This window comes from Suillus subaureus, assembly GCF_016647635.1.
Source record: "Suillus subaureus strain MN1 chromosome Unknown BJ212scaffold_1, whole genome shotgun sequence".
Taxonomy (NCBI): domain Eukaryota; kingdom Fungi; phylum Basidiomycota; class Agaricomycetes; order Boletales; family Suillaceae; genus Suillus; species Suillus subaureus.
Genome location: NW_024538557.1, coordinates 320,915 through 345,886, shown reverse-complemented (window position 1 = coordinate 345,886; position 24,972 = coordinate 320,915). Strand labels below are relative to the sequence as shown.

General features: G+C 46.5%; 9 protein-coding genes across 9 annotated transcripts; 3 read left to right on the top strand and 6 right to left on the bottom strand.

Annotated features, from left to right (window-relative positions):
* Window positions 1–43: 43 nt before the first annotated feature.
* On the bottom strand, window positions 44–1,930 carry BJ212DRAFT_1258126 (PP-loop family-domain-containing protein; the record flags this gene model as incomplete). Its single annotated transcript, XM_041329913.1, is given in 5 exon segments — window positions 44–786; window positions 841–1,026; window positions 1,046–1,187; window positions 1,242–1,786; window positions 1,840–1,930. The coding sequence occupies 5 exon segments, from the start codon at window positions 1,928–1,930 to the stop codon at window positions 44–46; spliced, it is 1,707 nt and encodes a 568-aa protein (XP_041199672.1).
* Window positions 1,931–2,027: 97 nt separating this feature from the next.
* BJ212DRAFT_1308551 (SRP40, C-terminal domain-containing protein) lies at window positions 2,028–4,126 on the bottom strand. The gene is made up of 7 exons (XM_041333894.1): window positions 4,006–4,126; window positions 3,777–3,951; window positions 3,530–3,568; window positions 3,240–3,403; window positions 2,653–3,206; window positions 2,478–2,600; window positions 2,028–2,422 (listed from the first exon to the last, which is right to left on the bottom strand). The coding sequence occupies exons 1-7, from the start codon at window positions 4,025–4,027 to the stop codon at window positions 2,390–2,392; spliced, it is 1,110 nt and encodes a 369-aa protein (XP_041199671.1). The 5' UTR covers window positions 4,028–4,126; the 3' UTR covers window positions 2,028–2,389.
* A 77-nt stretch (window positions 4,127–4,203) lies between these two features.
* BJ212DRAFT_1474039 (6,7-dimethyl-8-ribityllumazine synthase) lies at window positions 4,204–4,870 on the top strand (the record flags this gene model as incomplete). Its single annotated transcript, XM_041339033.1, has 3 exons — window positions 4,204–4,409; window positions 4,458–4,581; window positions 4,640–4,870. 3 exons carry the CDS (start codon window positions 4,204–4,206, stop codon window positions 4,868–4,870), a joined length of 561 nt encoding a protein of 186 aa, XP_041199670.1.
* A 1,313-nt stretch (window positions 4,871–6,183) lies between these two features.
* BJ212DRAFT_1256207 (Gtr1/RagA G protein conserved region-domain-containing protein) lies at window positions 6,184–7,274 on the top strand (the record flags this gene model as incomplete). The annotated part of the gene is made up of 4 exons (XM_041329775.1): window positions 6,184–6,230; window positions 6,279–6,708; window positions 6,763–7,132; window positions 7,189–7,274. The coding sequence occupies 4 exons, from the start codon at window positions 6,184–6,186 to the stop codon at window positions 7,272–7,274; spliced, it is 933 nt and encodes a 310-aa protein (XP_041199669.1).
* On the bottom strand, window positions 7,215–9,714 carry BJ212DRAFT_1308513 (Sodium/calcium exchanger protein-domain-containing protein). Its single transcript, XM_041333893.1, is given in 15 exon segments — window positions 7,215–7,231; window positions 7,242–7,368; window positions 7,389–7,441; window positions 7,517–7,531; window positions 7,579–7,646; window positions 7,704–7,750; window positions 7,888–7,944; window positions 7,997–8,086; window positions 8,136–8,215; window positions 8,388–8,463; window positions 8,517–8,674; window positions 8,720–8,741; window positions 8,852–8,904; window positions 9,131–9,251; window positions 9,306–9,714. 12 exon segments carry the CDS (start codon window positions 9,651–9,653, stop codon window positions 7,518–7,520), a joined length of 1,134 nt encoding a protein of 377 aa, XP_041199668.1. The 5' UTR covers window positions 9,654–9,714; the 3' UTR covers window positions 7,215–7,231; window positions 7,242–7,368; window positions 7,389–7,441; window position 7,517.
* Window positions 9,715–10,856: 1,142 nt separating this feature from the next.
* BJ212DRAFT_1308506 (uncharacterized protein) lies at window positions 10,857–11,883 on the top strand. The gene has a single exon (XM_041333892.1). The coding sequence runs from the start codon at window positions 11,287–11,289 to the stop codon at window positions 11,605–11,607; it is 321 nt and encodes a 106-aa protein (XP_041199667.1). The 5' UTR covers window positions 10,857–11,286; the 3' UTR covers window positions 11,608–11,883.
* Window positions 11,884–12,096: 213 nt separating this feature from the next.
* BJ212DRAFT_1294254 (calcium ATPase transmembrane domain M-containing protein) lies at window positions 12,097–15,999 on the bottom strand (the record flags this gene model as incomplete). Its single annotated transcript, XM_041332194.1, has 16 exons — window positions 12,097–12,123; window positions 12,177–12,468; window positions 12,518–12,690; window positions 12,742–12,818; window positions 12,869–13,016; window positions 13,077–13,183; window positions 13,237–13,609; window positions 13,665–13,890; window positions 13,952–14,373; window positions 14,405–14,488; window positions 14,542–14,697; window positions 14,748–15,081; window positions 15,156–15,415; window positions 15,467–15,526; window positions 15,578–15,869; window positions 15,932–15,999. The coding sequence occupies 16 exons, from the start codon at window positions 15,997–15,999 to the stop codon at window positions 12,097–12,099; spliced, it is 3,099 nt and encodes a 1,032-aa protein (XP_041199666.1).
* A 2,991-nt stretch (window positions 16,000–18,990) lies between these two features.
* BJ212DRAFT_1256989 (uncharacterized protein) lies at window positions 18,991–19,149 on the bottom strand (the record flags this gene model as incomplete). The annotated part of the gene is made up of 1 exon (XM_041329827.1): window positions 18,991–19,149. One exon carries the CDS (start codon window positions 19,147–19,149, stop codon window positions 18,991–18,993), a length of 159 nt encoding a protein of 52 aa, XP_041199665.1.
* Window positions 19,150–22,023: 2,874 nt separating this feature from the next.
* Window positions 22,024–24,766, bottom strand: BJ212DRAFT_1420472 (Sodium/calcium exchanger protein-domain-containing protein). Its single transcript, XM_041337628.1, has 20 exons — window positions 24,299–24,766; window positions 24,124–24,244; window positions 24,052–24,077; window positions 23,944–24,001; window positions 23,849–23,897; window positions 23,782–23,791; window positions 23,713–23,734; window positions 23,509–23,666; window positions 23,326–23,456; window positions 23,229–23,272; window positions 23,094–23,173; window positions 22,955–23,044; window positions 22,856–22,902; window positions 22,763–22,802; window positions 22,656–22,702; window positions 22,531–22,598; window positions 22,474–22,483; window positions 22,165–22,401; window positions 22,088–22,099; window positions 22,024–22,039 (listed from the first exon to the last, which is right to left on the bottom strand). The coding sequence occupies exons 1-18, from the start codon at window positions 24,602–24,604 to the stop codon at window positions 22,305–22,307; spliced, it is 1,404 nt and encodes a 467-aa protein (XP_041199664.1). The 5' UTR covers window positions 24,605–24,766; the 3' UTR covers window positions 22,024–22,039; window positions 22,088–22,099; window positions 22,165–22,304.
* Window positions 24,767–24,972: the final 206 nt, after the last annotated feature.

Sequence of the window (24,972 nt, the reverse complement as noted above, 5' to 3'; positions counted from 1 at the left end):
TTACAATGTATTGTGATGTATGCGTAAAGGTATAAACCATATATCAGGTCGCGTCCAGTAGCCTTATGTATTCCATGGTCACCCAAGGCGCGTGCCCGAATGTGTCTACCTGTCCGTTGTCGATCAGTGTAGCATATGTAGTATCTGGATAAGAAGACTTTCGCAACACCACCTTGGGCCAATAATATTTTGTGTGGGGCTTGATTCGCACGTTCACCCCCGTCTCCTGGTATTTTCGTAGAGCTCCGACCAGTGTTTCTGGAATCAGTGACAGATCAAAGCGCACAAGGAAACGGCAGTCAAAGAGGACCTCCAAAGAGTCGTCGCCGCGACTCATGGCGATTGCAAGGCGTTCCGTGATATCGACATCCAACTTTGAAGATAATGTTGCAGTGTCCAATATGTGGTAGGGAACAGCAGGCAGTCTAGATGCCATCCAGGCAAATCTCTCGCCTGGTTGTAATTGGCGACCAAGACACTGGGTGCCCACTCGGAGTCGCCTTTTAGCGCTGAATATCGCAGGCTGCCAAAGTACTCCACCACCTGCAGTGAATGATGGGGCACCGTCAGACTGCCACAGAGTATCGATGATGTGCTGTATGCTACTTCTGCGTCGGTTGCCGTCCGCACGCAGAGATCCCCATGGATGGAACGATACATAACGCATGACCCGAAGGACGAAAGCAAGACGAACGGTTGGATCCACGATAGCAGGCAGCGCGTGCGAGGAAAGGATGAGAGTACTTGGAGGAGAAGGGAGAGTCAGGTTTTTAAGGTGGAACGTGACTAGCATAGCCATGAATGCCGTTTTGAAAGGTATTTGATGCAATAGTTACTCACCCTCATTATCCACGTCCTCGAGTCGCGACGAAAGAACTTTCACTGCCCCATGAAGCTGATGCAATCCACCTTCGAGATCCATCGTGGTTTCCTGGAGGTCAGCTGCAGCTATCTTTATCTTTTCAAGGGAACCAGAAATATGTTGTGGTAGCCCAGAAAGTGCAGACTGCGTAATGATAAGTGATACTGGATATATGTTCGAAACAAGATGTCACCATATCCTTGCCCTCTTCCTGCAGGGTCAGCATTTGCCTGATCGCATTTCTTAAAGTGACCTCGGGCTGGAAGTTTGTTGGGTCATTCACGTAATCGAGCTGGTGTTCTTCACATGTAGCAAGGATCCTATCCTACAAGTCAGTCATCAACAAATCAAACTTAAATCCATGTCAAGAAGCCCTGACCTTCCTGACCTCAAGAAGAGGTCTCATAATCCAACGGTTCAATCCATGGTAACCAACCCACCCAAGTCCACCTTCTACATCACCAGTGCCCATACCCCATCTGCGGCATCGTCGCATGCCTCCTGCGCCAAGTTCGGTCGTTCCCCTTGCAAGACGCATTAATGAGGTCTCTACTTGGTCGTCGGCATGATGCCCAAATGCGACTGAGTGTGCGCCAGTGCGCACCATCCCATCGAATATAACATGATACCGTGCCTCTCGCGCGACTTGCTCTATCGGCTGACCAGCGACAGGTTTTGCAGAAAACGGTGGTGTTCCCCAGGGTATGTCAAGCATCATATGTTCAACCCCCATGGCTGCTGCGTTCGCTGCAGAACGAGCTGCCATCGATTGCGAAGTTTCTTGGAGGTTATGGTTGACAGAGAGGGAAACAACTGAGGTCGGGATGGATTGTCCCGCCATGGCTTTTGAGCGCAGGTCAGTCAGCAATTTTTTGAGGAGGAACAGCAAGCAGGTGGAATCTGGTCCTCCCGAGTTGCCAACAGCTAAAGTAAATGCGCTAAATTTCAAACACGAGGTACAATGAAGAGGAACACACCGATCTTGGAGTTCACTGGCCACCCATTTGGAGGCATGCACCTCATGAACATCTGAAAAAATTCATTGAAGAGAATAGGTGCAGGACCCATGCCTGCCATAGTAGACAGCGCTCAGGTTTGACCTTGAGCGGAGTGGTCGGCAACTTTTGCCAGCTAGGGAATACTTCTTTATAAGAAGGAACTATGGTTTTCCTTCTATAAAGTTCGACCGGACGGGCGCTTTGGTCTGTGGCTGTGCAACATCTGGTACTCTCAAGCCAGTGACAATCCTCGATAAATCATCTAGTCAATCTAACCAGCAATCTCATATTCAAGGTTATGGTTGCGACGAGCTTTGCGCGAAATGTGCACAATCAAAGTCGGTACATAGAACGATTAAATCCGAGTTGCGTTCCATATCGATTCGCCCAATGAAATTTGCTACATACATTCTGACGGTTTACAGTGAATGTGAAGCGATCGGTATATTGTATTGAGTGAGAACGCGAATAGAAGTGGGACTGGCGAACGTAACTGGTGCGACGTATATCGACCAGTAAATACATGCGTCTAATCTGTGAACTTGATACTGTGACTTTGCATCTGCCACATCAATCAGGCGATGACCATATCGACACCAAAAAAAGAGCATGCTCACAGTGATTTCTCCGCCATGATATGAACCTCTTTTCTTCTTGTTCTTCTCCTTCCGGAACCCTGCACCCCGTGTAACAATCAAGTCCTGGTGTGCACGATTACCGTAATCATTAGTGATGCCGCCCTATACGAAGAAAGTGGTTAGGTCTCGTAGGTGGACCAAAGACAGACCTCACCTTTGCTTCGTACCCATTGTCCAGAAGTTGTTCCGGAGGTATACCCTGAGGTTTGATCCTCGAGAATCGCTCACTCACGTTCCGCGGGGGCTTGTTATTGCCATTTTTCTGGATATTTCTGTTCTTCACTGAAACTCGCACATCATCGGTAGTGAGTGACACCACAGCGGTAACTACAGCAGCTCCAGACTCAGATGTCTTTCGCTTTTTCGTTATCTGCATTTCCTCTTTCGGGATTGATGCGACGCCCGTGTTGGCGCCAGATTTGGACGCGACGTCGCGTTTGATGGTAATCTTGCCAGAGATGGCAGTGATCTCGGCTTCAGACTCGGACTCAGAACTCGAAGTGGTGGACTCAGAGTCGGACGATGTAGACTCGGAGTCAGAGGAGCTGGACTCGCTGGAGTCGGAATTCGATGATTTACCATCCTTTTTGGGGGCATCTTTGCGGGCTAGCTTTTTGTCGGACGCGGAATCAGTCGCAGAGTTATCAGAATCAGAATCAGATCCTGAGCTGGAGCTGGAGCTTGAGCTTCTCCCTTGACAGAGAGTTTCTTTTTGATGACTTTAGACTTGACTTCAGGAACCTTGGCATCTTTCACAAGTCAGTACTGATAAAGCTGACACTGATAATGGGAGTATACCAGAGGACAGGGTGGCACTCGTTTCGCGGTCTCCACTCAAGAGAGTCTCAGGGACCTTTTTACAAGCCTGGATTCCTTTTTTACTGTCGCTTTCGCTTTCGCTTTCACTTGATGATGAATCTGTGGTCGTGAGACGGCAGCACATCGTGACAACAAAATATACATGCCTGCTTCATCCCCTGAACTTTAGGCTGACTTGTAAGCAAGATAAATTATACGTCTCGGCAACATACGTTGAATCGGATGAGCTAGAACTGGAATCAGAGCTAGAACTTGTCGAGGAGTCTGTCCAAAATTACATATCGGGGCCCGTTTGTGCATAATTAGGATGACGCACCATCGGAGGAATCATCTGAAGCTATATCACACTCAGCAATAAAGCTCGTACGACTAGTGACAATAAATACACACAGTCAGAGTCAGAACTACATTCCGTGCTTTGAGTAAAAGAAATAGTACACGGAGAAAGTGAACACTCACGAACTGTCATTAGCATGAGACTCTTTCCATTGCTTGACTATCTCATCCAAGGGTGAACCCTCGAGCTGCAAATCATCCTTTAAGACGATTATGTTCCTTGCAGCTTTCTTCACAGCATCAGCCGCTTTTGTCTGGGACTGCTGTTTCAGAAACACATAGATTAAAGAATACGTCACTGTGAGCGACCTTTTTCAGTTCATCAAATGTGCTAATCTGGTGATGCACCTACCTGCAAGGTTCGCGTCCGACATCACTATGAGAATGACCAGCGAATTATGATGAGTTGAGGAGACAAGAGTGAGACTCCCGCCGTCACGAAAGTGTTCTCCATACAAAATTTAGAGAGATGCATAAACAATGTCAAATACAGTATCAGGTTACCTCATTTGTACCCCCTTCAATGATAATGATATTGATGTCGTCAACCATGAGTTCAATCAAAGGTCCATCCAGCGTTCAATTCGATGGCTCTAGTTTACGCATCGCCATCGTGCATGCGCGATGGAACAAGACTGTCATTGAATCACTCGTGGCAGGTACAATCGACAAACTAAAAGCATGCGGGGTTAAGGACTCCAACATCATCGTCCAGTCTGTCCCTGGTAGTTTTGAACTTCCTTTCGCATGCTCGAAGTACGTACCAGCTTTTCTGTCTTACATATCAGCTCAGCTATTCTATAGAATGATTGCAGGATCTCATGTTCAAGCAGCCACATCTTCTGGCGATCTGCTTGGGTTGAACTTCGGTGATTCTTCGACGTCGCTTCCATCCAACAAGGAACCTTCTGCTCCCACTTCAACACTTGTCAACATGCCAAACTGCTCCATTCGATGCAGTAGTAGCTATTGGTGTCTTGATCAAGGGCTCTACGATGCATTTTGAGTATATCTGCGACAGCGTTTCTCACGCCCTCATGAAGATCCAGATTGACACGGGTGTCCCTGTGATCTTCGGCGTCCTAACAGCACTCACAGAGGATCAAGCATTGGAACGAGCTGGTCTCGGCAGAGGGGCAGAGAAGGGTCACAATCACTGGCGAGGATTGGGGACTTGCAGCAGTGGAAATGGGAGCACAGAGCAAACGATGGGCTGAAGGGAAATTTCTCTGATTTTAATGGGCCGCGGCTACTCAAGCTCACTCGTGCGTCAACTTCTGCATCTTTTCTGAACACCGTAGGGGAGCGCTCTGATTGGTGGAAGGTCTCGGTTGTAATCGATAGCAACTATACCCCAAATTTTCACAAGTAACAGTAACTCAGAACGCTGTGTCTGAGTTCAGATAGCCGGGAAAGTATTCTGTTGTCAGGCTGTTGATGTAGGAACCTACTAGCAGCTCCCATTCCATCCAGGTCTTGCCCACTATACGCAGGCTCGTCAATTCAGCGTGTAACACTGTGTCCATAACAAATTCATGTGCCCAGTGCGTCTTACAGTTTAGTAAGATTACATGCAGTGTACCGGTGCGTATTTGATTTCTGTATTCAATTTGTGTCAAAGTTTGTATTAACGTTTCATGTGAAGACCTTTGACCTTCAAGTGGGCAAGCTGGGTGACTAGGTGTCCCACGTATCAGGGTCATGTTATACCCTCTATATACGTGTAACTGGTCGTTGCATGAACGTTTAAGCCCTTCTTCTCAGCCAGGAGTCCGCGGATGCTAGTTATATTTGAATTTTGGTTGGCAGACCGGTAAAATTTGCATACCTGGTAGGATGTTAAGCCTGGCATATTCCGACTGTGGTGTGACACCTCACTTGGCCACCTGATGGGCTGGCCTAGTACTACGGAATCTGAGGGGCTGGTGCTTTGCCGAGAACACTTAACGCATGATGGGCACATCCTGATGGATGCAACATTAACGGACGTAATGCGCAGACCTCAACCAAGCATACCCACACGTGTCACATCGTAGCTCAAGGAGGAGACGATCTCTCAAATGGTGAATATCAAAAGTAATAGGCATGCGAAGTTCTATCGTCACAGGGTAGAGAAGCTGTGAATGCTAGTGACGGTGTGCAAGTGGCCAGCGCTAATTGAGAATGATGAGGACGACTTCGATGTCTACGAGACTCACTCGCGCCAGTCTGATAATAAATATGGGACTGTACCATTAACACGATCTTGGCGTTTCAGTTGTCCAAGGGCGTTGAACAGTGAAGACAAAGGCCAACTCAGATAGATATGATATGTACCCCACGTCGCTGATTGAATCAAGTCTATCTATTTTAAGATAGTAAGGAACAACAACTACGGTCTTCTTGAACTTCTTCCACGGCTTGTACTGATAGCAGGAGCCTTCACATCTACTTACCAAGTCATATCGCTTCGAGATGAAGAAAAAAGTGCGCAAAGCTTTTACATCTGCCGTACAGGATAGTCATCGGGCGACTTTATCAGGTACTCTTGATGGGGGCGTCTGGTAGCGGGAAGACCTCTATGCGGTCCATGATATTGTAAGACACCACCGCCAGCTTCACTTGGACAAGCTGAACCCTTCTCAGCTCCAACAACCCAGCGTCCCTCACCTCCCGTCTTGGCGCAACAATTGACGTCGAACAGAATCATGTCCGCTTCCTAGGCGATCTTATCCTCAACCTTTGGGACTGTGGTGGACAAGATGCATTCATGGATTCCTACTTGAGTACGCAACGCTCAATCATCTTCTCGCACGTCGGGGTCATGATTTATGTCTTTGACGTCGAGTCCCGTGAGATGGAGAAGGATCTGGAATACTATCGGGACTGCCTGGAAGGATTGTCGCAGTTCAGCAAGGATGCGAATGTGTTTCTCTTGGTGCACAAAATAGACCTGGTGAGGGATACCGAGCGGAATGCGGTCGTGCAACGCAAGGTGGCAGAACTCGAGAAAGCCAGCGGCGAGACACCAGTGAAGGTGTTTGGGACGAGTATCTATGATGAGAGTCTTTACAAGGTACCGTGAATTCCTCTTTTTCTGCGACTGATTTACCACTAATTTTTGCGCAAGGCATGGTCAAATATCGTGAACACGCTGATCCCCAACGCTCGTAACCTCTCGAAACACCTCCGTATCTTCGCTGAAGCTTGCAGTGCTACCGAGGTGATATTATTTGAACGCACCACCTTCCTCGTCATCGCAACGTCTTCACGAGCCGACTCCTCCGATGCCTTCCCCTCCGGCCCTGTTGTTCTTCACGCACTGGATCCAAAGCGATATGAAAGGACTTCAGAACTCATCAAAGCCTTCAAACAGTCATGCTCACGGCTCAGGGAGGAGTTCCGCTCTCTTGAAATGGAGCTGGCAGAGTTCACTGCTGTGCTTGATGAAATGACTAAAAATACTTATGTGTTGGTTGTAGTCCATGACCCGGTTATCGGTCAGTTGGTTGCAACTAAACGGTCGGTTCGAGCTCACCCATATTCACACATACAGAGACGGCAGCCATTAAGATGAATATATGTATGGCGCGCAAGAAGTTCGAAGAGCTTCAGGGAGACAGCCTTATCTTAGAGAAGTGAACGTTCACATTTGCGAGTTATTATGAATTAATGTATGATGTTTCCCTTGGATAATTTACTACGGACATGTTTGAGTGACGCTTAAATAAATAGGATAGCGCATAAAAAAGTAGGTGGCACAGAAATTAGTTTATTACTGGCTTCTTTGGCCCCTACTATCAAAGGAACTTGGGAGGAGGGTACATCAGGGATGCGTCGTGAAATAAATATTGGTCCTCAATAATTACAATAGTTGATGGTATCTCAGGTCACCCAAACTAAAATGCGATCAAAATATAATTGAAGGGTTCAAGGGGCAACTCACATGCGAGGGCGATGACTAAGTAGAGGGTAATAAACATGAGACCTCCCATATAATTCGATTTTCCATCCCTGAAACAAGTGAGTTAGATCTCAATGGGACTGACATGCAGTGAAAAGGAAACTGACATGATTAACAGGTTGACAAAGAAAACAGATACAAAAAGGACGATTGTCTGAAGATTCGTCAGGAAATTAGTTAATCATGCGGAATATGCTCTGAACAAGCAGACCTCGAAATTGTGGAAGTTCAACGTTAGGGGTTGATCGACCCTTAAACAAAAAAGTGAGAACAACTCGCGAGATACAATACATGATCATACATCCAGCCGACGATCACAAGAAGTGGCACTACGAAGCAGGCAATTTGCTGTTCGATAGTCAGCACAATCACAAGCTTACGATGAACGGTCTACACTCACAATCGAACTCCCAACACAAATGGTGATGGTAATCTGGTATTTATTCTTCATTGCCATCCAGATTGCAGTGACATGGTCTGCAGCATTGCCCTACAGACGATCTGAGTAGACAGTGGGCCGGATACAGTTTGAAACATACTGCGATCGGCAGCAAGATAACACCAATGAAGGGCTTCGGAATGGAATAGCGCACTGCAGTTTCCTCGGTGGAGGAAACCACTAGCACAGTTGAACGTAAGACCAAGGGAACAAAGTGGGACACCTACGATACTCAGCACAAAATGCGGTGACCACAGTTACCGATAAAAGTCTTGAGCAATGAGGACGAGCGCCGAATGTAGCAAATGACGAAACCAAACTTACGCAACACCGGCAGCAGCTGTTCCCATACGAGGCACTGTTTCCTCACTGTTTGGCTCATCCGTAGGTGAAGCAGGCGAAATGAAGAGTTGAGGATGGGATTTTAACTGGACGCTTGGGTGGGTACAATAGGGAAGAAAGAAAAGATATTAGAACATGCCTGAAACCAAAGGTAGGCACAGTAAACTCCCAGGAGCAGTATGGCAGTCCCTCTGGAAATAAAGAGTAGACCCGCAGTGGGACATTCAGAGGCATCGCTGCAATGATTCTGCGTTCCGGCGTTTGTTGTACTGGCATAGGCCGCAGGAATAACAAGCACTATAAAATATTAGCAAAGCTCTTAAAGTTAGAAAATATTCGTACTGATGCACGACAGAGTCATAAGCTAGGCTTGCTTGGTTATCATGGCGATGAATAGGGCAGGTGACTTACAGAGGCAGATCTAAATATTATTACAATTCAACAAAGGATTTAAAGGCCAGAAAAACAGAGGACGCGCGTCTGAGCTCCAGCACTATTGAAAACTCCTTCTTTGTGATATAATCCACCTATGTCGAGTGAGCACACTCTCCCCCCAAAGCGAATGTCCCTTACCGGCGAAAAAGGAACAACCAAGGACGAGCAGTAAATTTGATAAGATCGATCCGAGCATCTAAACCAAGGTCAATCTATCGCAATTAGAGCCCGTATGAAGACACTCACGGACGTCTGAACAATTAGCAATTGGCCTAGGATCATCGTGAGTTGCGAACAATCATAGCGCGGTGGATAAACCGTTGAGTAAAGCAGCAATGCCGACGATAATTTCTACGGCATTCCCAAATGATGCATTGAGGAGTCCTGACATATTGTCCCCTAACTTGACAGACAGTTGATCTGTAGCCTCGCCCAACAACTAAAAACGACAATGTCACTCTTCCAAGAATTTGATGATAGGAGCAGTGTCTACCTTAGCCAAGGGGACGATGGCTATCAGGCTAAACAAAAATATTAGGCCAGCGTCCCAGTCCATGATGTGAGAGATAAAGCTCAAAGGTATAAATACGAGTAAGATATTGAACCATGTGCCAAAAATGAAGAAGTTGAAAGATTCTATCCATGATGGCTCATCCTCGCCTTTCATGAAGTTGGCAACGCGACGAGTAAGAGAGGGATTCCTATGATCTGGATAGCCGCCATTTTTGAGCAATGGTGAGGTTTCTGAGCTGGTCATAGATGATTGGGTGGGCGTGTTTGACCTTGAGAATTTGGAACGTTCTGCACGGAACTGCTTATATAGCCCCATCAGAAAACTCATGGGTACGAGTCCCTGACATGGTAGTCTCCCTTAGACAGCCCTTTCTAGATGAAGACAATCGTTCCTTCTGATATATGGCTATATATGTATACCGAGAGAAATTTGAGTTATCTATACTGTAATGGTTTTCCACGGGAAAATTATTTACTTTGGTTTTCTCCTTATAGTATCCTTGAAGAGCCCTCATGTCTTTTCTTATCGCATTTCTACGCGGACATCCATACTTTGTCAGGCTGCTATGAACAGGAAAAAATCGACCTTCATGTCGCTTGTCATTGCACGCAATACTTGGCATCCACTCTCGACGTTCGAATGGAATGTATCTTGTCGACAGAGTGCCTGGTTGTCTGTGAGCAATACGCACTGGAGTCGCAGACATGTTCTACTATGCGGAGTGGTTCTGTAGTTACATTGAATCTCTGTTGCACGTACTTCATCAATGCCAATACGGCTCTGACATTGAATTGCCCTTCGAGAGAAATGGATGCACTGATCCCTTTTTCTCATGTCCAGTGAGGGATGGTGTGAGCCGTAATATGGTTCATGACGGGTGTGAAATTGGACGATTGCGCGCGCCCCGCTCATCCAGTGCGTGACTATAACATCAATGACGAAAAAAATTTGAGCGTAATGTTCATAAGTCATGCAAGGGAAGTTCTCAATGATATGTTGAAGAGTAGGTGCAATTACGGGTAAGAAACGACCAACTGGATATTGATCGCAAACAGCTTTACGAACTCGAGAGATCTCAGCAAACCCGAAATAGTTGAGTGGAATGCAGGATAACACCACCGAGCTTCCGCCATCAGCAAGCCCTTGATCCGATACCACCAGAGATGGGAAGTGCCAAAGATGATAAAGAAACAGCAGCAGAGGAAGAACTGGAACCCATCACGATGATATACTGCAGCAGTACAGCGAGCACAGTAGAATGCAAAGCAGAATCACTCAGGCAAAGAGGTACAAACAACGGCTGACGACTATGTATAGCTTCAGACCAGGAATATTCTAGATCACGACAGAGAAAATTTTCAGATAGACCATACCCTTTTCGCGGGTCCTGGAATACTTGTGATGAGTTCCGGCCCGGCTGCAAGCCCCGGGCCAGCCGAAGCCAGGCCTAAACAAGCCGAGCCGAGCCCAGGCCCAGGTCACGGTAGGCCCAATGGGCCTGGGCTTCAATTTTGGAAAGCCTAAGCCGGCGGCTTGGCACTTGCTACTGCAATGCGGCTGCTGATCACGAAAAGGTGTGTATTCACTGGCAAGTTGTTTGTCTCCATTCAATTACATCGTTGACAAATTTTTTATGTTCTTCCACTGTTTTCCCCTTGCATGTTTGTGGTACACATCTACGCTCGCTCTCGCTCATTCCTGCATGCTTGCGCACGTCTGCACCTGTCTCCGTGCGTGTGCTGGCATTTACGTTTGTCTGACTCGTCTGGACTTTTCTGCATTCGTCTGGACTTGCCTGCGCTTATTTGGACTCGTCTAGACTCATCTGCATGAGCCTGTACTCGTCTTGGCTTGCCTTCATTCGTCTGGACTTGCCTGCACTCGTTTGGACCTGCTTGGACTTATTTGAACTCGCCTGGATTCACCTGCACTCATTTTTCATATCGACTCACCTTCGTCTATGCTCGTTCGTACTCGTTCGTTCGTGCTCGTTGTTCATCCATGCTCGTTCGCACTCGCTCGTTTGTTTTCATTCGTCCGTGCTCGTCCGTGCTCGTTCACCCGTTCATCGTGCTCATTTGCACTCATAACTGGTAATGTAGATTCATTGTTTCGGTATCTAATAAACGTCTTTTTGTATCATCGCAGCAATTCAGCATGTGGGCCGCAGCTTGCTTGGGCTCATGGCTCAGGCTTGAAATTTGGTGGGCCTAAGCCGGGCCGGAACATCACTAAAATTATTCACCAGCTTCAAACTTGCAAGTCGAAAGATAGGCAATGAGGCCCCTTTCTTCTTCCAGCTGCTAATGTGTGGTGGCTCTGCGAGAGGTGGTGTCATCTTTCCATGAGCCCATTGAATTATTGATACCTCATGATCCATGAGAATAGAGGGAGCGAATAGAGCCCATGCTCGAAGTATCGGACATGGTGGGCATAGAGGGACGGGTGCTACGAGGAGTTATAGATCTAGTACAATATCTACTGATAGTACTACGAGTCTACGACTCATCAGTTATGATACGACTGCTTTGACCTGACGTCTTGCCGGATGAACTGGAAAATCTCACGGTCATGTGGCTGGATCACGTGTTGCGAACATCATATTGAATTCGCCTGTCCAAATAGGTTCTTAAAATTGAGTGCTATAGACAGGAATCACGAAATAGTGGACCGTCCCCAATATAGTGTGACAGTAGATAACATCTGCGCATTGAATAACTTATACCGAGCAGTACCGACAAAAAAATTTCAACGTCATATGGTTTCGAGTTCACCATGCCAGCCACGCGATGAAAGACTATAGAAAAGTGTGAATTCAAGTTCCAGTACAGTTACGTAACTCAAACTTACCTTCGGATATTTCCTCACGATGGCTTTGCGAGTTTCGTCCACGAGCAAAATCCCCAAAGCGAAGGTAAACGGAAGACCCCAGAACATCCCAGGGATAGGCGTCGTGCCAAACACCCGCTGGAAGCCAGCTCCATAGAGGTTCACGATGCAGATCAATATCGTGCCTATCATGCCGACAAGTACCAGCAGGTTGCGACGCGGGCCCCATAGAGGATTCGAATGCAGTATCGATACTCGGCGGTTGGAAACTGCTAGAAGAGTACCGCACTGTCCGATAGCCACCGTCACATAGCTAGCGACTCTTAAAATTAACATTGCGAGAGGAAAGAATGGCGACACACTAAATGCCTTGACCAACATTGACGAACTGGGTCAGTTGAGCGAGGGTGTAACCCTGCCAGCCATCTTCCCATTGGTTGAAAGTCAAGATGACTTTATAGAAACTGAGGCCCTGCTGGTTCATGTACAAGAACCACATCGCCATCGCGCAGGGCCACAGCATCAGTCCATAGAACTGGGCAAGCATACATGAGCACGTTTGAGTCACCCAGGTCATGAAACATACCAAGTAGATATGGAGAAAAAAGCGCCAACCCGTAAGCCTATCGGTCCTGGCGTTGCGTGGTTTGCGCTGCATCAAGTCTACAACAAAAAGTGAGCACTGGAAAGCTCATGAATACGTGAGCACCTACCCCACTCCGGCTTCTCATACATTAACGAGATGGACATGATAACATCGTTGGTAATGGAATAGCAGGTTTGTTGATACGAATTCAAGGGTAACTGCATGCCTAGTAATACGTTTGCGACGATCGCCATGAATTGCGCATAACTTCCACCCTGCAACACTATGAGTATCAAACCCGCTGAGATTATATTGATTCCGCAAACGCGACTCACAGGCATGAGATACAAAGTGACTTTTTTCAGGTTATCAAAGACTAGCCGACCCAACTCTATCGCGACGGGGATGGAAGCAAAGTCATTATTTAACAAGATCAAGACGGCTTGAGAGCAATAGTGTTAGTGTCATCAAAAAGACCGTCAAGAAAATCCATACCTGCTTCCTTTGCCACATCACTGCCACTACCCATCGCAACACCAATATCAGCGGCTTTGAGTGCTGGCGCATCATTGACACCATCTCCAGTGACTGCGACTGTATTGTCTCCGCGAGCTTTAATCTCCTCCACAATTCGCATTTTCTGGTCAGGGGTAGTGCGCGCAAATACGATCTCTGTATAGGCCCCAACGACGACATTCCAATCAAACGAGGTGAGAGATGCGACGTCTTCCCCTGTGAGTACCAGGGAGCAGATAGGATCATCATCCGATGGCTTGGAAAGACAATAATCTTTCGGCGAGACCTTCTCAGATGCAGCAGCTCGGACATCCTGGATGGTGTCAACAACGTGCTGGGTAATGATACCGACCTGAAAAGGGGAGTTAATAGGAATTTTATAGCAGCGGAAAATAAAGAAAAATTACCTGGCGTGCAATAGCTAGAGCAGTGAGCTTAAAATCACCAGTGACCATAAAGACTCGAACACCAGCTCGTCGAATGATAGAAATCGACGGCGATACATCCGGGCGAGGAGGATCGTAAATTCCAATTAGACCAACCAAGGTTAAATCGCACATCTCCATGTACATGAGATCTTCCACGTCGTTCGGTGGAAGTCCAGTCTTGATTTCTTCTATGGGTTTCCTACATCTATTACCTCGGCAACGATATCAGATGTTAGGGTGCCAAAGTCAAAAGTACTCATACTCACAGTACAAGCACTCGTTGGCCTCGGCTTGACCAGTCCTCTTGAAGCGTGGCGAACGTCTGCCTCGCCCTACTTGTTAACTTGACGACCGTCCCATCACTCTGTAGCACACTGCTGCAGGAAGGGAACAAGACTTCAGGAGCTCCCTTGATGAACATCCATGTCGAATCTACGTTCTTTTCAGCAATGTTGACCTTGGAGACCACGGAAAGCATCCACTTGTTGCTGGAATTGAAAGGGATCTCAAACTTCTTCTGATAATCTTGCTGAAGAGTACTGGCATCCACACCAAGCTCCGGTATCGAAAGGGCCTCGGAGAAACGCAAAAGAGCAGTATCAGTCGGATCGCCCTTGACCGTACGATCTTGCACAGGAAGGTGATTAGTCGTCGCATCAAATTTCGCGCCGTTGCAAAGCCTCGCGATCTGATGGAGCACCCTGAACGCAGAAAAGTACGGTAGGGTCTGATGCCTTCGTAACCCTCTCGTTAACATCCTCGACACCAAATACGTCATCAAGGAAGGCAATATTCCCTACCATCTGTGGGTCCATCAGCAAGCTAGTAACAAGAGCAGATGCATCGTTCATCACACCATCTTTCCTGCAGTCAATGTGCCTGTCTTGTCGGAACATAACACAGACATGCATCCTAACGTCTCGATGGTCGCCAGATTTTTGACCAACACCTGACGTTTAGCCATGCGACGGGCAACAACAGTTAACGAGAGTGCCACGCAAACCGGGAGGCCCTGCAAGATGTCAACTAAGAAGAGAATATAAACTTTCACTGGCCGCCTACTTGGGGAACGAAAGCAGTCAAGCAGCCAATTGAATTTACGATTGCAGAAGACGGGGTGTCATACCCAGGATACGATGTCCGTAACCAAACGCCGTAAAGAAGAATCGATGAGCAGAAGAAAAAGAGTGCAACATATGAAATGATTTTGGTGAAAAACCACACTTCTCTTTGGATAGTGGTAAGCTTGAACTTTGTTTCTCCCGACATCTTGACAAGGCGTCCCATGACAGTTCTATCTCCCGTGGCAAACACGACTCCATGGCAAGTCCCTTGCACGACAAAAGTGGAAGTCAGTGCGAGGTTGCGAGTCTCCAGAGCATTGTTGGATGTTGCACTGAAGAGCTCCTGGTATCATTTCGCTGCAATTAGACTTCAGCCAAATTCAAGCACATAAGACAAGGAACAAACCTTTCACCCGTCAGGAGAGAGCGATCAAAGCGAAGGTCGGACGATGCCTGCACGACACGCATGTCGGCCGGGACACGATCGCCAGCGTTGAGCACAGTAACATCACCAACTACAATGTCAGCAGCTTTGATTATTTGCTGGTTTCCGTCCCTAATGACCGCAGCCTCATGTGCAATTAGAGATTTTATCGACTTCATGATTCTGTTCGCGTTCCAATCGATCAAAGCATAGAATGTAGCAGAAACGACGATGACGAATATCTGTAGTTGATGAGAAGGGGAAATTGAGCACTAGAGTTGAAGGTTACAAACCAATAGCACGGCAATACCAAGAGTGAGAGGTATAGGAGGCCCGAGTGGTTTATAGGAGAGCTAACATGTATATTGGAAAAGTCGCAATAGGAGGTGAACAACGGCACTCACGATAGTCAAGATGAACGAGATCCACATAAGAAAATTGAAGCCACCAAAAATATAATCAAGCATTTTCTTCCAGTAGACGGTAGGTGGAGGACTAATGATATTCTTGCCATCACGCTCCCTGCGACGAACAGCGGCAAGCTCCAAACCGACTGTGGGATGAGTGGAATACCGGATATACACTTCGTCGACACTCAATAAATGGGCATCTATGCTTCCAATTGTGTCCGCTGGGTCTGGCGGGGATTTGGAGGTCGTCTGTTTCTCTTCGACGCAGCCCGATAATGTACGGTATCTGTTCGTTGTTGAGTCAGCGATATACCACGCGAGAGGTAGGGATGCGAATAGAATACAAACGCGATTTGAATGCCATAGCCTTTCTCGGACCCGCGGCCAGAATCAGGAGAGGATGTTGTGTCTGACATCGAAGCAACCTACTTGAAAATCTTTGCTTCTCTTGTTATTTATCATGTACTATCCTCAAGGCAATCCGATATCGACTGTACCTTGCCAGACCCGAGAATTTTTAGTTGTGCCATTCCGAGTCATGGAACGGGTAAAACCCATCATTGTTAGTGATCTAACGTTGAAGACCCAAATAGAACAGACTTTATTTTCAGGTCAGGTTGGCGTGGCATGTCAAACGTGTCAGAATTGCGCCGCGCGCAATCCTTTAGTAGAGCAGACAGTCTTGGAGGCATCATGATAGCAAGAACTCGAAGGAACGGCTAAGTAGACCTAGAAAGGAAATCAGCCTATTTTTCGAACTCCGCAGTGCGCCACGTCAAGATAGGAGACTCTGCCGTCGAGGGCCATGCTGTCTGCCATTTCACGTGGAAATGACTTCCCTTATTGGGTACCGGGTGCCATAGGGTGCCGTGTCCGATGCTGTTATGTCCGTTCTATTTTTACCTGTACGTGTCTGATCAAACTAATAAATTAAGTACATCAGTGTCGGGGACTGGCGTGGCCAAGCGCCGGTACGATAAGTATAAGCCAAGGCCGTGCACTTGGTTCTTACTCGGTTCCATTCCTCCAATAAAGTTACAGCAAACGTACACTGCTATTCTAGTTAGCTCCTCGGTTTTCTGCAACTAAAGTTGGGGCGAGTTGTCGCCTTGTTGTCATCCAAGTCGCACTCACCTGTGACCTTTCCCGCTGGCGGAAGTTCCACAGCGGCCCTTGACTAGATGCGCACAGAAGAAACTCAATCTCCAATCCACATTCCTTTCTACGCTCACGAGCCTCGGAGCAGTCCTCAGGTGCGCCAGGTCGATTATCCGCTTGTATGCAACGGCAATACACAACTATAACTTGCAACCATTGCGCGGCGCTTTCATGACACTTCCCTTCTCGGTGTCTGCTCGTCCCGCCCTGGCCTCATACCATTCCATGGTTGTCCCACTAGCACGTACATCTAGTAGATGAGCATCCTCCATACTACCTCGCCAATCTAGTACATTTTGACTTTGGCAATTCTTGATGTTATTTCTCTCGCGAGTCACTAATTCACCATTCAGTGTGACCAAAAGACTACGCGCCACATCAACGACGACAGTGGTAACAACTACAGCTGTTTGCAGAGCTCTAGGCTAGTCCCTAAAAAGAAAACACAAGTCGGCAAGATTCAAACCACAAACTTTCAACATCAACTCCTAATCGCAATCAATCGCGTTCCTACCACTATAGGACATTACAAATTCGTGAAATCTGATCGGACATCGCAATTCAAATAATGCCGTCCTGTTTTATTTTTGACGACTGATGCAGACGGCTGTAAGTACCAACAAAGGAAAGATAAAGTGCTAACAAAAGAACGACAGAAAAGAAAGATAAGTCAATGATGGCGCGCGCGAAGAGATAACGAGTGGCCAGGAATAGTGTGTCCATATTGCACGCGTATAAGGCATAAGCTCGGATCAGGTTGTGAGCATCATGTTTGTGGTGGGTATACGAATGAGAGAGCGCAAATTAACACTGCTGCTCGTGCAGGCTTTATCTCTGCTATACAAATATAAGAGCACCTGATCAATAATAGATATTACAGAGGCAGCTTAATTGGTTGTTTGTGGTGACTCGCTGCGGTTAAAACGGAAGCACTCGACTTTGATGCAGATGAGTCTCGCAGACATACGATCTTTGATGATGAAAGGGGTCAAAAACATAACGGGAGCAAATGCTCTCCGAGTAAACAGGAAGATGCGTAAGCAACCTCCAGGGTTTAACGTTAACCGGTTATGCTTGGCCGGAGATTGGCCGGAGATCGCTTTCACAATGTCGTAAAGATTTTGCGGTGGTCGGGGATTAGTGTATATGTGGGCGAAGAAATAGATGTCTGGATAGATAGGGGCAAAATGACGGCATGCCAGTGGCATGCGGAATGGGCCCTGACATTGATAGCTGCATGACCGCTGAAATGAAGGCTTGGCTTACGCGCGTTACAGACACTTCCGACTTCGGCAGCGCACTCATCTGATTGGTGGAGAGCACTGGCGGGGCGGTTGGTGTCTTATCTGGGAATATGAAAAAAAATGAACAGTGGCATAGGAGCCTATCAGCTGCAGGGAACAGGTGAGAAAACAAAGACCAGTCGGATGCAGGCCGAAGTGACCGATTAATTAAGGGCCTTGGATTGAACGTTCAGAAGGTTCAAGCGTTCATAGCTACTTTCATATCGTTGCGCATGCTCCCAAAGGAAGGCTCGCAAGTATTGAATCTCCGGTAACTCCAGTATTATGGGTAGTTCCACGGGACCTGAGTTTGACACGACAGCGGAGTATACTACCATTTCTAATCATGTAGTACCATCAATTGGACGAAGGCACCAAAACAGCCTAAGTATTTTTAAGACAGTTTTAAACCTGAAATATTCCAAGGTAAAGACATACATTAAAATGCCAGCTCGAAAGCATGGTGATCAATGAACCGATTTACGTAGAATCTTCGAGAGAATGGTGGATTTGAAGACCCCCGGGCCTTTTGTGCTGCCCATCTGATTTCTTTCTGCTAAACATAGACCAATGTCGCCGTCGGTGCCCGCCTTCAAAACAAGCCAAGACGGATCTACATGTTTGAGCGACATGTGCCTTGCTTAATCATCTATCCTCCCTGGCTAGCATTGCCCTGAGATACCATCACAAGCAACTCACTTTCGAAGTTTGGACTCCTTGAGAAAGGTGTGCATGTACGCATGATGTTTTCTGAAGACGAGCATCGCCTACTTAGATGCGCGAAGCACTATCGTTTGACCAAGCTGGAGGCAGTGCGATATCCACAGTCATGGCAGTGATAGAACTGTATGGACACAGTGCGTCTCTTCGCATTCCCGCTCTCGACAACGCTGTCTACAATTGACCGTGAGCGAAGTGATCAATCCAGAGGTCGAGCGTGGTTCACACCAGCGTCAAACCTTGACATCAATTACATGTAGTTACATATGCGGGTCGCAGAGAAAATTGTCTTCGATTCACTGTCCAGTGTGGATGCAGTACGGGGGATGCAGTGGCTTTTGAAAGTATCGAGGAGTCAGACTTTAAGGAGGCGATGATGCAGTGCGACAACGCGTACGCACACATTTTTAACCGAACCTGTTCCTACCGAGATGTTACACATTCCAGAATGGTTAACATTGCAAGGTAGTCCAAGGTAGTCGGGGGTGTGTTCTGGTGTGTTCAGTGGAGTCTGTCAGCTTCTTTCAAGTTGTCTGAGCTAAAATAAGATTCTACATTGCTTCGTGAGTGGAATGTATGATTGATATCAGTTGCGATACTTACGAAAATCGCCCGGCAATTTGTCTAGAATTTTGTCGTTGAAGTCATCGACATAGACGTTCAGAGGGGAAAGGAATGCACGATCAAGACAGATGCAGCATCTTCGAAAATATGTAGTGGGAAGAGGAAGTCAATGGTATCACCGAAGTGTGTGGTCACTCCTATGAGGGCGATATTCTGTCGATTTCCTGAGTAGTCCTCCCCAATGCGATCCAAAAAAGCCGGGGTGTTGCAGTATTGAGGTTCATTTGACATTCTGTCCTGTTTACTGTACCATTTATTGTGTAAAGGTATTATGCCGATCACTGTTATGACTGTGTTCCATTGTATGAACAAGATCGATGAGTACTTGGCTCGCGCAAGCAAACTGTTACCTTGGTGGCTGCACGGTCGTCGACACCGTGGGAATTATATAATAGCGCCGGGGACTCGCTCAGTTCCTTGTGTCCATCAAACTAGTTTTTTATTTCATTTTGCGTTGGCAAATGACTGCCAATCCTACGCGATTCTACTGTCAACGCATGATGTTCTTCAACTTGTACTGCAGATGTCCATCTTGACCAGTCTTACTAACCAAGTGGTAAGCGCGATAGGACACAAATCTGTTGCAGGTTTGAAACCTGCTCAACAATCTTTTTCCTTGTATCATGCCTTGAACATTCACTCACGAATGGATCCTTCACTTGAAGGTCTTTCTGAAGTAATCGTAGCCAAATGGCGCCAGAACATATTAGAAATCTTGGGTGGTGTCTCGCCAATGTCTTCAATATCTCACCTTGATATTCACTCATAGACGGTTCTTTGGAGGTTCTTCTCAACTTGCGAAGCGTCCTGGCCCAAGTGGATTATTACCACAACGGAATCGAAATCTGTTTATCTTGGACTACGCGGCAGGTTCGAAACTTGCCGACAACAGGTTTTTTTTAGTCTCTCTCGGAACATTCATTCATGTCATCGGAGGCTCATCTAACTGGTGTCAGCTAAATGTTTACCACAACAGAATCGAAATATGTTTCTCTCGGACTGTAAGTTCGAAACTTGCAGATCGACCGTTTTCGTCTATCGGAACACGCCTTGAAGATTTGCTCATGGATGGATTTCTCGGATGTTCATCTCAAATCCATCCTGGCCAAAGTGAACCGCTATCACAACAGAATCTAAATCTGTCTCTTGGACTGTGCCCGTGCAGGTTCGAAACCTGCCGATGACAAGGTTTTTTGTTCTATCGGAACATGCATTCACTCATGGGTGGTTTCCCTAGAGGTTCGCGTTAACTGGTCTTAGCCAGGTGGTTTCCACAAAATCTGTCAAACCTGCTGATGACAAGGTTTTTTTCCCTATCGGAACACACTTCGACATTCAATCATGGTTTCGTCGGATGTTCGTCTTAATTGGTTTTAGCCAAGTGGTTACTGAACAGAATCAAAATGTGTTTCTCTTCAACTATGCAGGTTCGCAACCTGCCAAAGGACAGGTCTTTTTTCATCGGAACATACCTTGACATTGACTCATGGATGGTTCCTCGGAGGTCTCTCTAACTGGGCTTAGCCAAATGGTTACCATAACAGAGTCAAAAACTGTTTTTCTTGCCAAACGTTGGTTCGAAACCTACTGACAACATCTTTGTGCTGTATAGATCCTCGCAAGTCCATCCCAACTAGGCCCAGTCATTGCGCCGAAACCTCTTTTATGTGTCTGTCCATAAAAGGGAGTTCACTTTCATGCCCTGCACTGGCTCCAGCTTTTCCTCCGAAAGTTTTCCTGCTATCATCCATAGCTTATTGGCGTTCGAGAAGACAATTCAACGAGAATGCGATGCTGAGAACTTAAACACCATTCATACGCTGTAGGTGTTGATTCCATCAAGCTTGTTCACTGTTTATTCACTGTAAGTTGTTCTCGTTCATCACTCTCAGTTTCTTAATGCACTCACAATTTCATCTGGCCAATCTTCGCGAGTTGATCGTGTTACGGCTACTCTTAAACATGCATTGCCTAAGCTTTCCGGTTCAATGATGTAAACTTGGCGGTGGCCCTTCATCAGACAAACCTCTCAAAGGAAAGGAAAGTCGCGGTGCTCAAGCATCTTCCGACTACTGGTAAATCCAACCCTCTGAGTTGTGCTTTCCGAAAGCTATACCTATCTCAATCATTTGCCAGAACCTGTATTGAAATGCGCTCATTCTCATTATACATGTAGCATATTGTCCGACAGCGAATTTTCCGCAGCTTTCTCGATTGTTGCCTTGACTCGCTACTTTCCAAAGGATACCGCTGATGATTTACAATTAGTATACCTTTGATGCATTCTCCAAATGATAGTACATCACTACTTGTGGGACAAGGTTGCTGCTGGCGAACATCGGCCTTTATCTGGCAGGATGACCAATGCATAGGACACAATCGCATAAATGTGCCATCGATCATTACAATATTTATCATGTTGGACCTTGTGGGGGGTTCTCCGTTTTCTTATACCAGCTTACGATATCGAAGATAGGCGTGAAACCTAGTATCTGCCATAGAACGGGGACGTGTCCACTAGTATTTGAACGCACCACCTTCCTCGTCATTGCAACGTCTTGTTCTCCACGCACTAGATCCAAAGCGATATGAAAGGATTTCAGAACTCATAAAACCCTTCAAACAATCATGCTAACAGCTCAGGGAGAAATTCTGCTCTCTTAAAATGGAACTGGTAGAGTTTACCGCTGTGTTTGATGAAATAACCAAACAGACTTACGTGTTGGTTGTACTACGTCCATGACCGAGTTGTCGGTCAGTTGGTTGCAGCTAAACGGTCGGTTCGAGCTCACCCACATTTACACATAGAGATGGCGGCTATTAAGATGAGTGCATGGCGCGCAAGAAACTTCAAGGAGACAGCCTTACCTTAGAAAAGTGAAAGTTCACACTTGCGGGTTATTATGAATTAATATATGATGCTTCCCTTCGATAGTTTACTGCGTACATATTTGAGGGGCGCCTAAAGAAATAGGTGGAGCAGAAATTAGTTTATTACTAGCAGCTTTGTCCCCCACCGTCGAAGGAACTGAGGAGGGTGCATCAGGGAGGGACGCGTTAGGAAATATTGGCCACCAATAATTACAATAATGGATAGTACCTCAGGTCACCCAAACTAAAATGCGATCAGAATGCGATCAGAGGGTTCAAGGGGCAACTCACATGCGAGGGCGATGACCACATACAGGGTAAGGAGCATAAGACCTTCCATATAATTCGATCTTCCGTCCCTGAAAAAAGCGAGTTGAATCTCAATGGGACTGACATGCAGTGAAAGGGAAACTGACATCATCAACAGGTTGACAAGGAAGACAGATACAAAAAGGACGATTGTCTGAAGATTTGTCAGAAAATTAGATGATCATGCGGAATGTGTCCTCATGAACAAACAGACCTCGAAGTTGTGGAAGTGCAACGTCAGGGGTTGATTGACTCTAAACAAAAAAAGTGAGAACAACACCTCGCGAGATACAATGCATGATCATACATCCAACCGACGATCACAAGAAGTGGCACTACGAAGCAGGCAATTTGCTATTCGATAGTCAGCACAATCACAAACTTACGATGAACGGTCTACACTTACAATCGAACTCCCAACGCAAATGGTGACGGTAAGCTCGTATTTATTCTTCATTGCCATCCAGACTGAAGTGACATGTTCTGCAGCATTGCCCTACAGACGACGTTGGTAGACAATTGGCCGGATAAAGCTTGAAACATACCACGATCGGCAACAAGACAACACCAATGAAGGGCTTCGGAATGGAATAGCGCACTGCAGTTTCCTCGATGGAGGAAACCACTAACATAATTGAACAATTGAACATGAGACCAAGGGAACAAAGTGGGACACTTACGATACTCAGCACAAAATGCGATGACTACAGTAACCGATAAAAGTCTTGAGGAATGGGGGTAAGCGCTGGATGTATCAAATGACGAAAGCAAACTTACGCAACACTAGCAGCGGCTGTTCCCATGCGAGGCACTGTTTCTTCCATTTCCGTCGTTGCCACCGTTTCCTCACTGTTTGGTTCATCCGTAGGTGAAGGAGGTGAAATGAAGAGTTTGGGATGGGATTTTAACTAAATGCTTGGATGAGTAATTAGAGAAGAAAGAAAAGATATTAGAACATGCCTGAAACCAAAGGTAGGCACAATAAACTCCCAGGAGCAATATAGCAGTTCCTCTAGAAATAAAGAGTAGACCCGCAGTGGGACATTCAGAAGTATCACTGCAATGATTCTGCATTCCAGCGTCTGTGGTACTTGCATAGGCCGCAGGAATAACAAGCGCTATAAAATATTAGCAAAACTCTCAAGTTGGAGAAAATATTCGTACTGATACACGACAAAGCCATAAGCTAGACTTGATTAGTTGTCGTGGTGATGAATAGGACAGGTGACTTACAGAGGCAGATCTAGATATTATTGCAATTCAACAAAGGATTTAAAGGGCAGAAAAGCAGAGGACGCACGCTTGAGCTCCAGTACCATTGAAAACTCCTTCTTTGTGATATAATCCGCCTATGTCGAGTGAGCACACTCTCCTCCCAAAGCAGAGGCCCCTTACCGGCGAAAAAGGAACAACCAAGGACGAGCAGTATGTTTGACAAGATCGATCCAAGCATCTAAGCCAATGTCAATCTATCGCAGTTAGAGCCCGAATGAGGACACTTACGGACATCTGAACAATTCGCAATTGGCCTAGGATCATCGTGAGCTGCGAACAATTGTAGAGCGGTGAACAAACCGTCAAGTAAAGCAGCAACACCGACGATAATTTCTACGGCATTCCCAAATGATGCATTAAGGAGTCCTGACATAGTTTCCCCTAATTTGACAGACAGTTGATCTGTAGCCTCGCCCAACAACTAAAAACGACGATGTCAGTCTCCCAAGAATCTGGTGATAGGAGTAGTGTCCACCTTAGCCAAAGGAACGATGGCCAAAAAGCTGAACGAAAATATTAAGCCAGCGTCCCAGTCCATGATGTGAGAGATGAAGCTCAAAGGTATAAATACGAGTAAGATATTGAACCATGTGCCAAAAATGAAGAAGTTGAAAGATTCTATCCATGATGGCTCATCCTCGCCTTTCATGAAGTTGACAACGCGACGAGTAAAGGGAAGATTCCCCTGGCCAGAATGGCCGCCATTTTCGAGTAACGGTGAAGTTTCTGAGCTGGTCATGTATGATTGGGTGGGGTGTTTCACGTTGTGAATTTGGAACATTCTGCAAGAAACTGCTTATGTAGTAACTGTGCACAGGCCTATTATGTCATAAGCAGAGTCCAATGCTTATAGATCTTGGCGATCTGATTTTCAGTAGTAGGAAGATTGTTCTTTTGGAAGCCGCGTCAGGATTTACTTGGCTTTGACTTGGCTGGCGTTGCCTTGAGACGATATTTATAATCGTAGCGCCGCGCCAGTTCCCGACTCCGCCTTTGAATTCTTTGTGTGAAAATTTAGGTGAGGTTTGCAGTCCGGGATTGGCAGGTAGCGTAACAATGCATTCGTTGAGTATCTACAGGAATAAATGTCTGCTGTAGTCAGTGACTACTAGACTAGGTGAAAGTCAGGGATCTGGTCCCCCTGGAGCT

Bases quoted from the DNA above. Each gene is read 5' to 3' on its own strand.
- BJ212DRAFT_1308551 (XM_041333894.1), bottom strand. From the start codon at position 4,027: ATGTCGGACGCGAACCTTGCAG. The intron at 3,952-4,005 runs GTAGGTGCATCA...GGTCGCTCACAG, and splicing joins GTCGGACGCGAACCTTGCAG to TGACGTATTCTTTAATCTAT. The intron at 3,404-3,529 runs GTATGTTGCCGA...TTCATCATCAAG, and splicing joins TCTAGCTCATCCGATTCAAC to TGAAAGCGAAAGCGAAAGCG.
- BJ212DRAFT_1308513 (XM_041333893.1), bottom strand. From the start codon at position 9,653: ATGAGTTTTCTGATGGGGCTATATAAGCAGTTCCGTGCAGAACGTTCC. The intron at 8,464-8,516 runs GCATGTTCTAAT...CCAAGCGTCCAG, and splicing joins GTGCCTACCTTTGGTTTCAG to TTAAAATCCCATCCTCAACT. The intron at 8,087-8,135 runs GTATGTTTCAAA...GATCGTCTGTAG, and splicing joins TTATCTTGCTGCCGATCGCA to GGCAATGCTGCAGACCATGT.
- BJ212DRAFT_1308506 (XM_041333892.1), top strand. From the start codon at position 11,287: ATGCTCGTTCGTACTCGTTCGTTCGTGCTCGTTGTTCATCCATGCTCG.
- BJ212DRAFT_1420472 (XM_041337628.1), bottom strand. From the start codon at position 24,604: ATGTTCCAAATTCACAACGTGAAACACCCCACCCAATCATACATGACC. The intron at 23,045-23,093 runs GTATGTTTCAAG...CGTCGTCTGTAG, and splicing joins TTGTCTTGTTGCCGATCGTG to GGCAATGCTGCAGAACATGT. The intron at 22,903-22,954 runs GTAAGTGTAGAC...ACTATCGAATAG, and splicing joins TTTGCGTTGGGAGTTCGATT to CAAATTGCCTGCTTCGTAGT.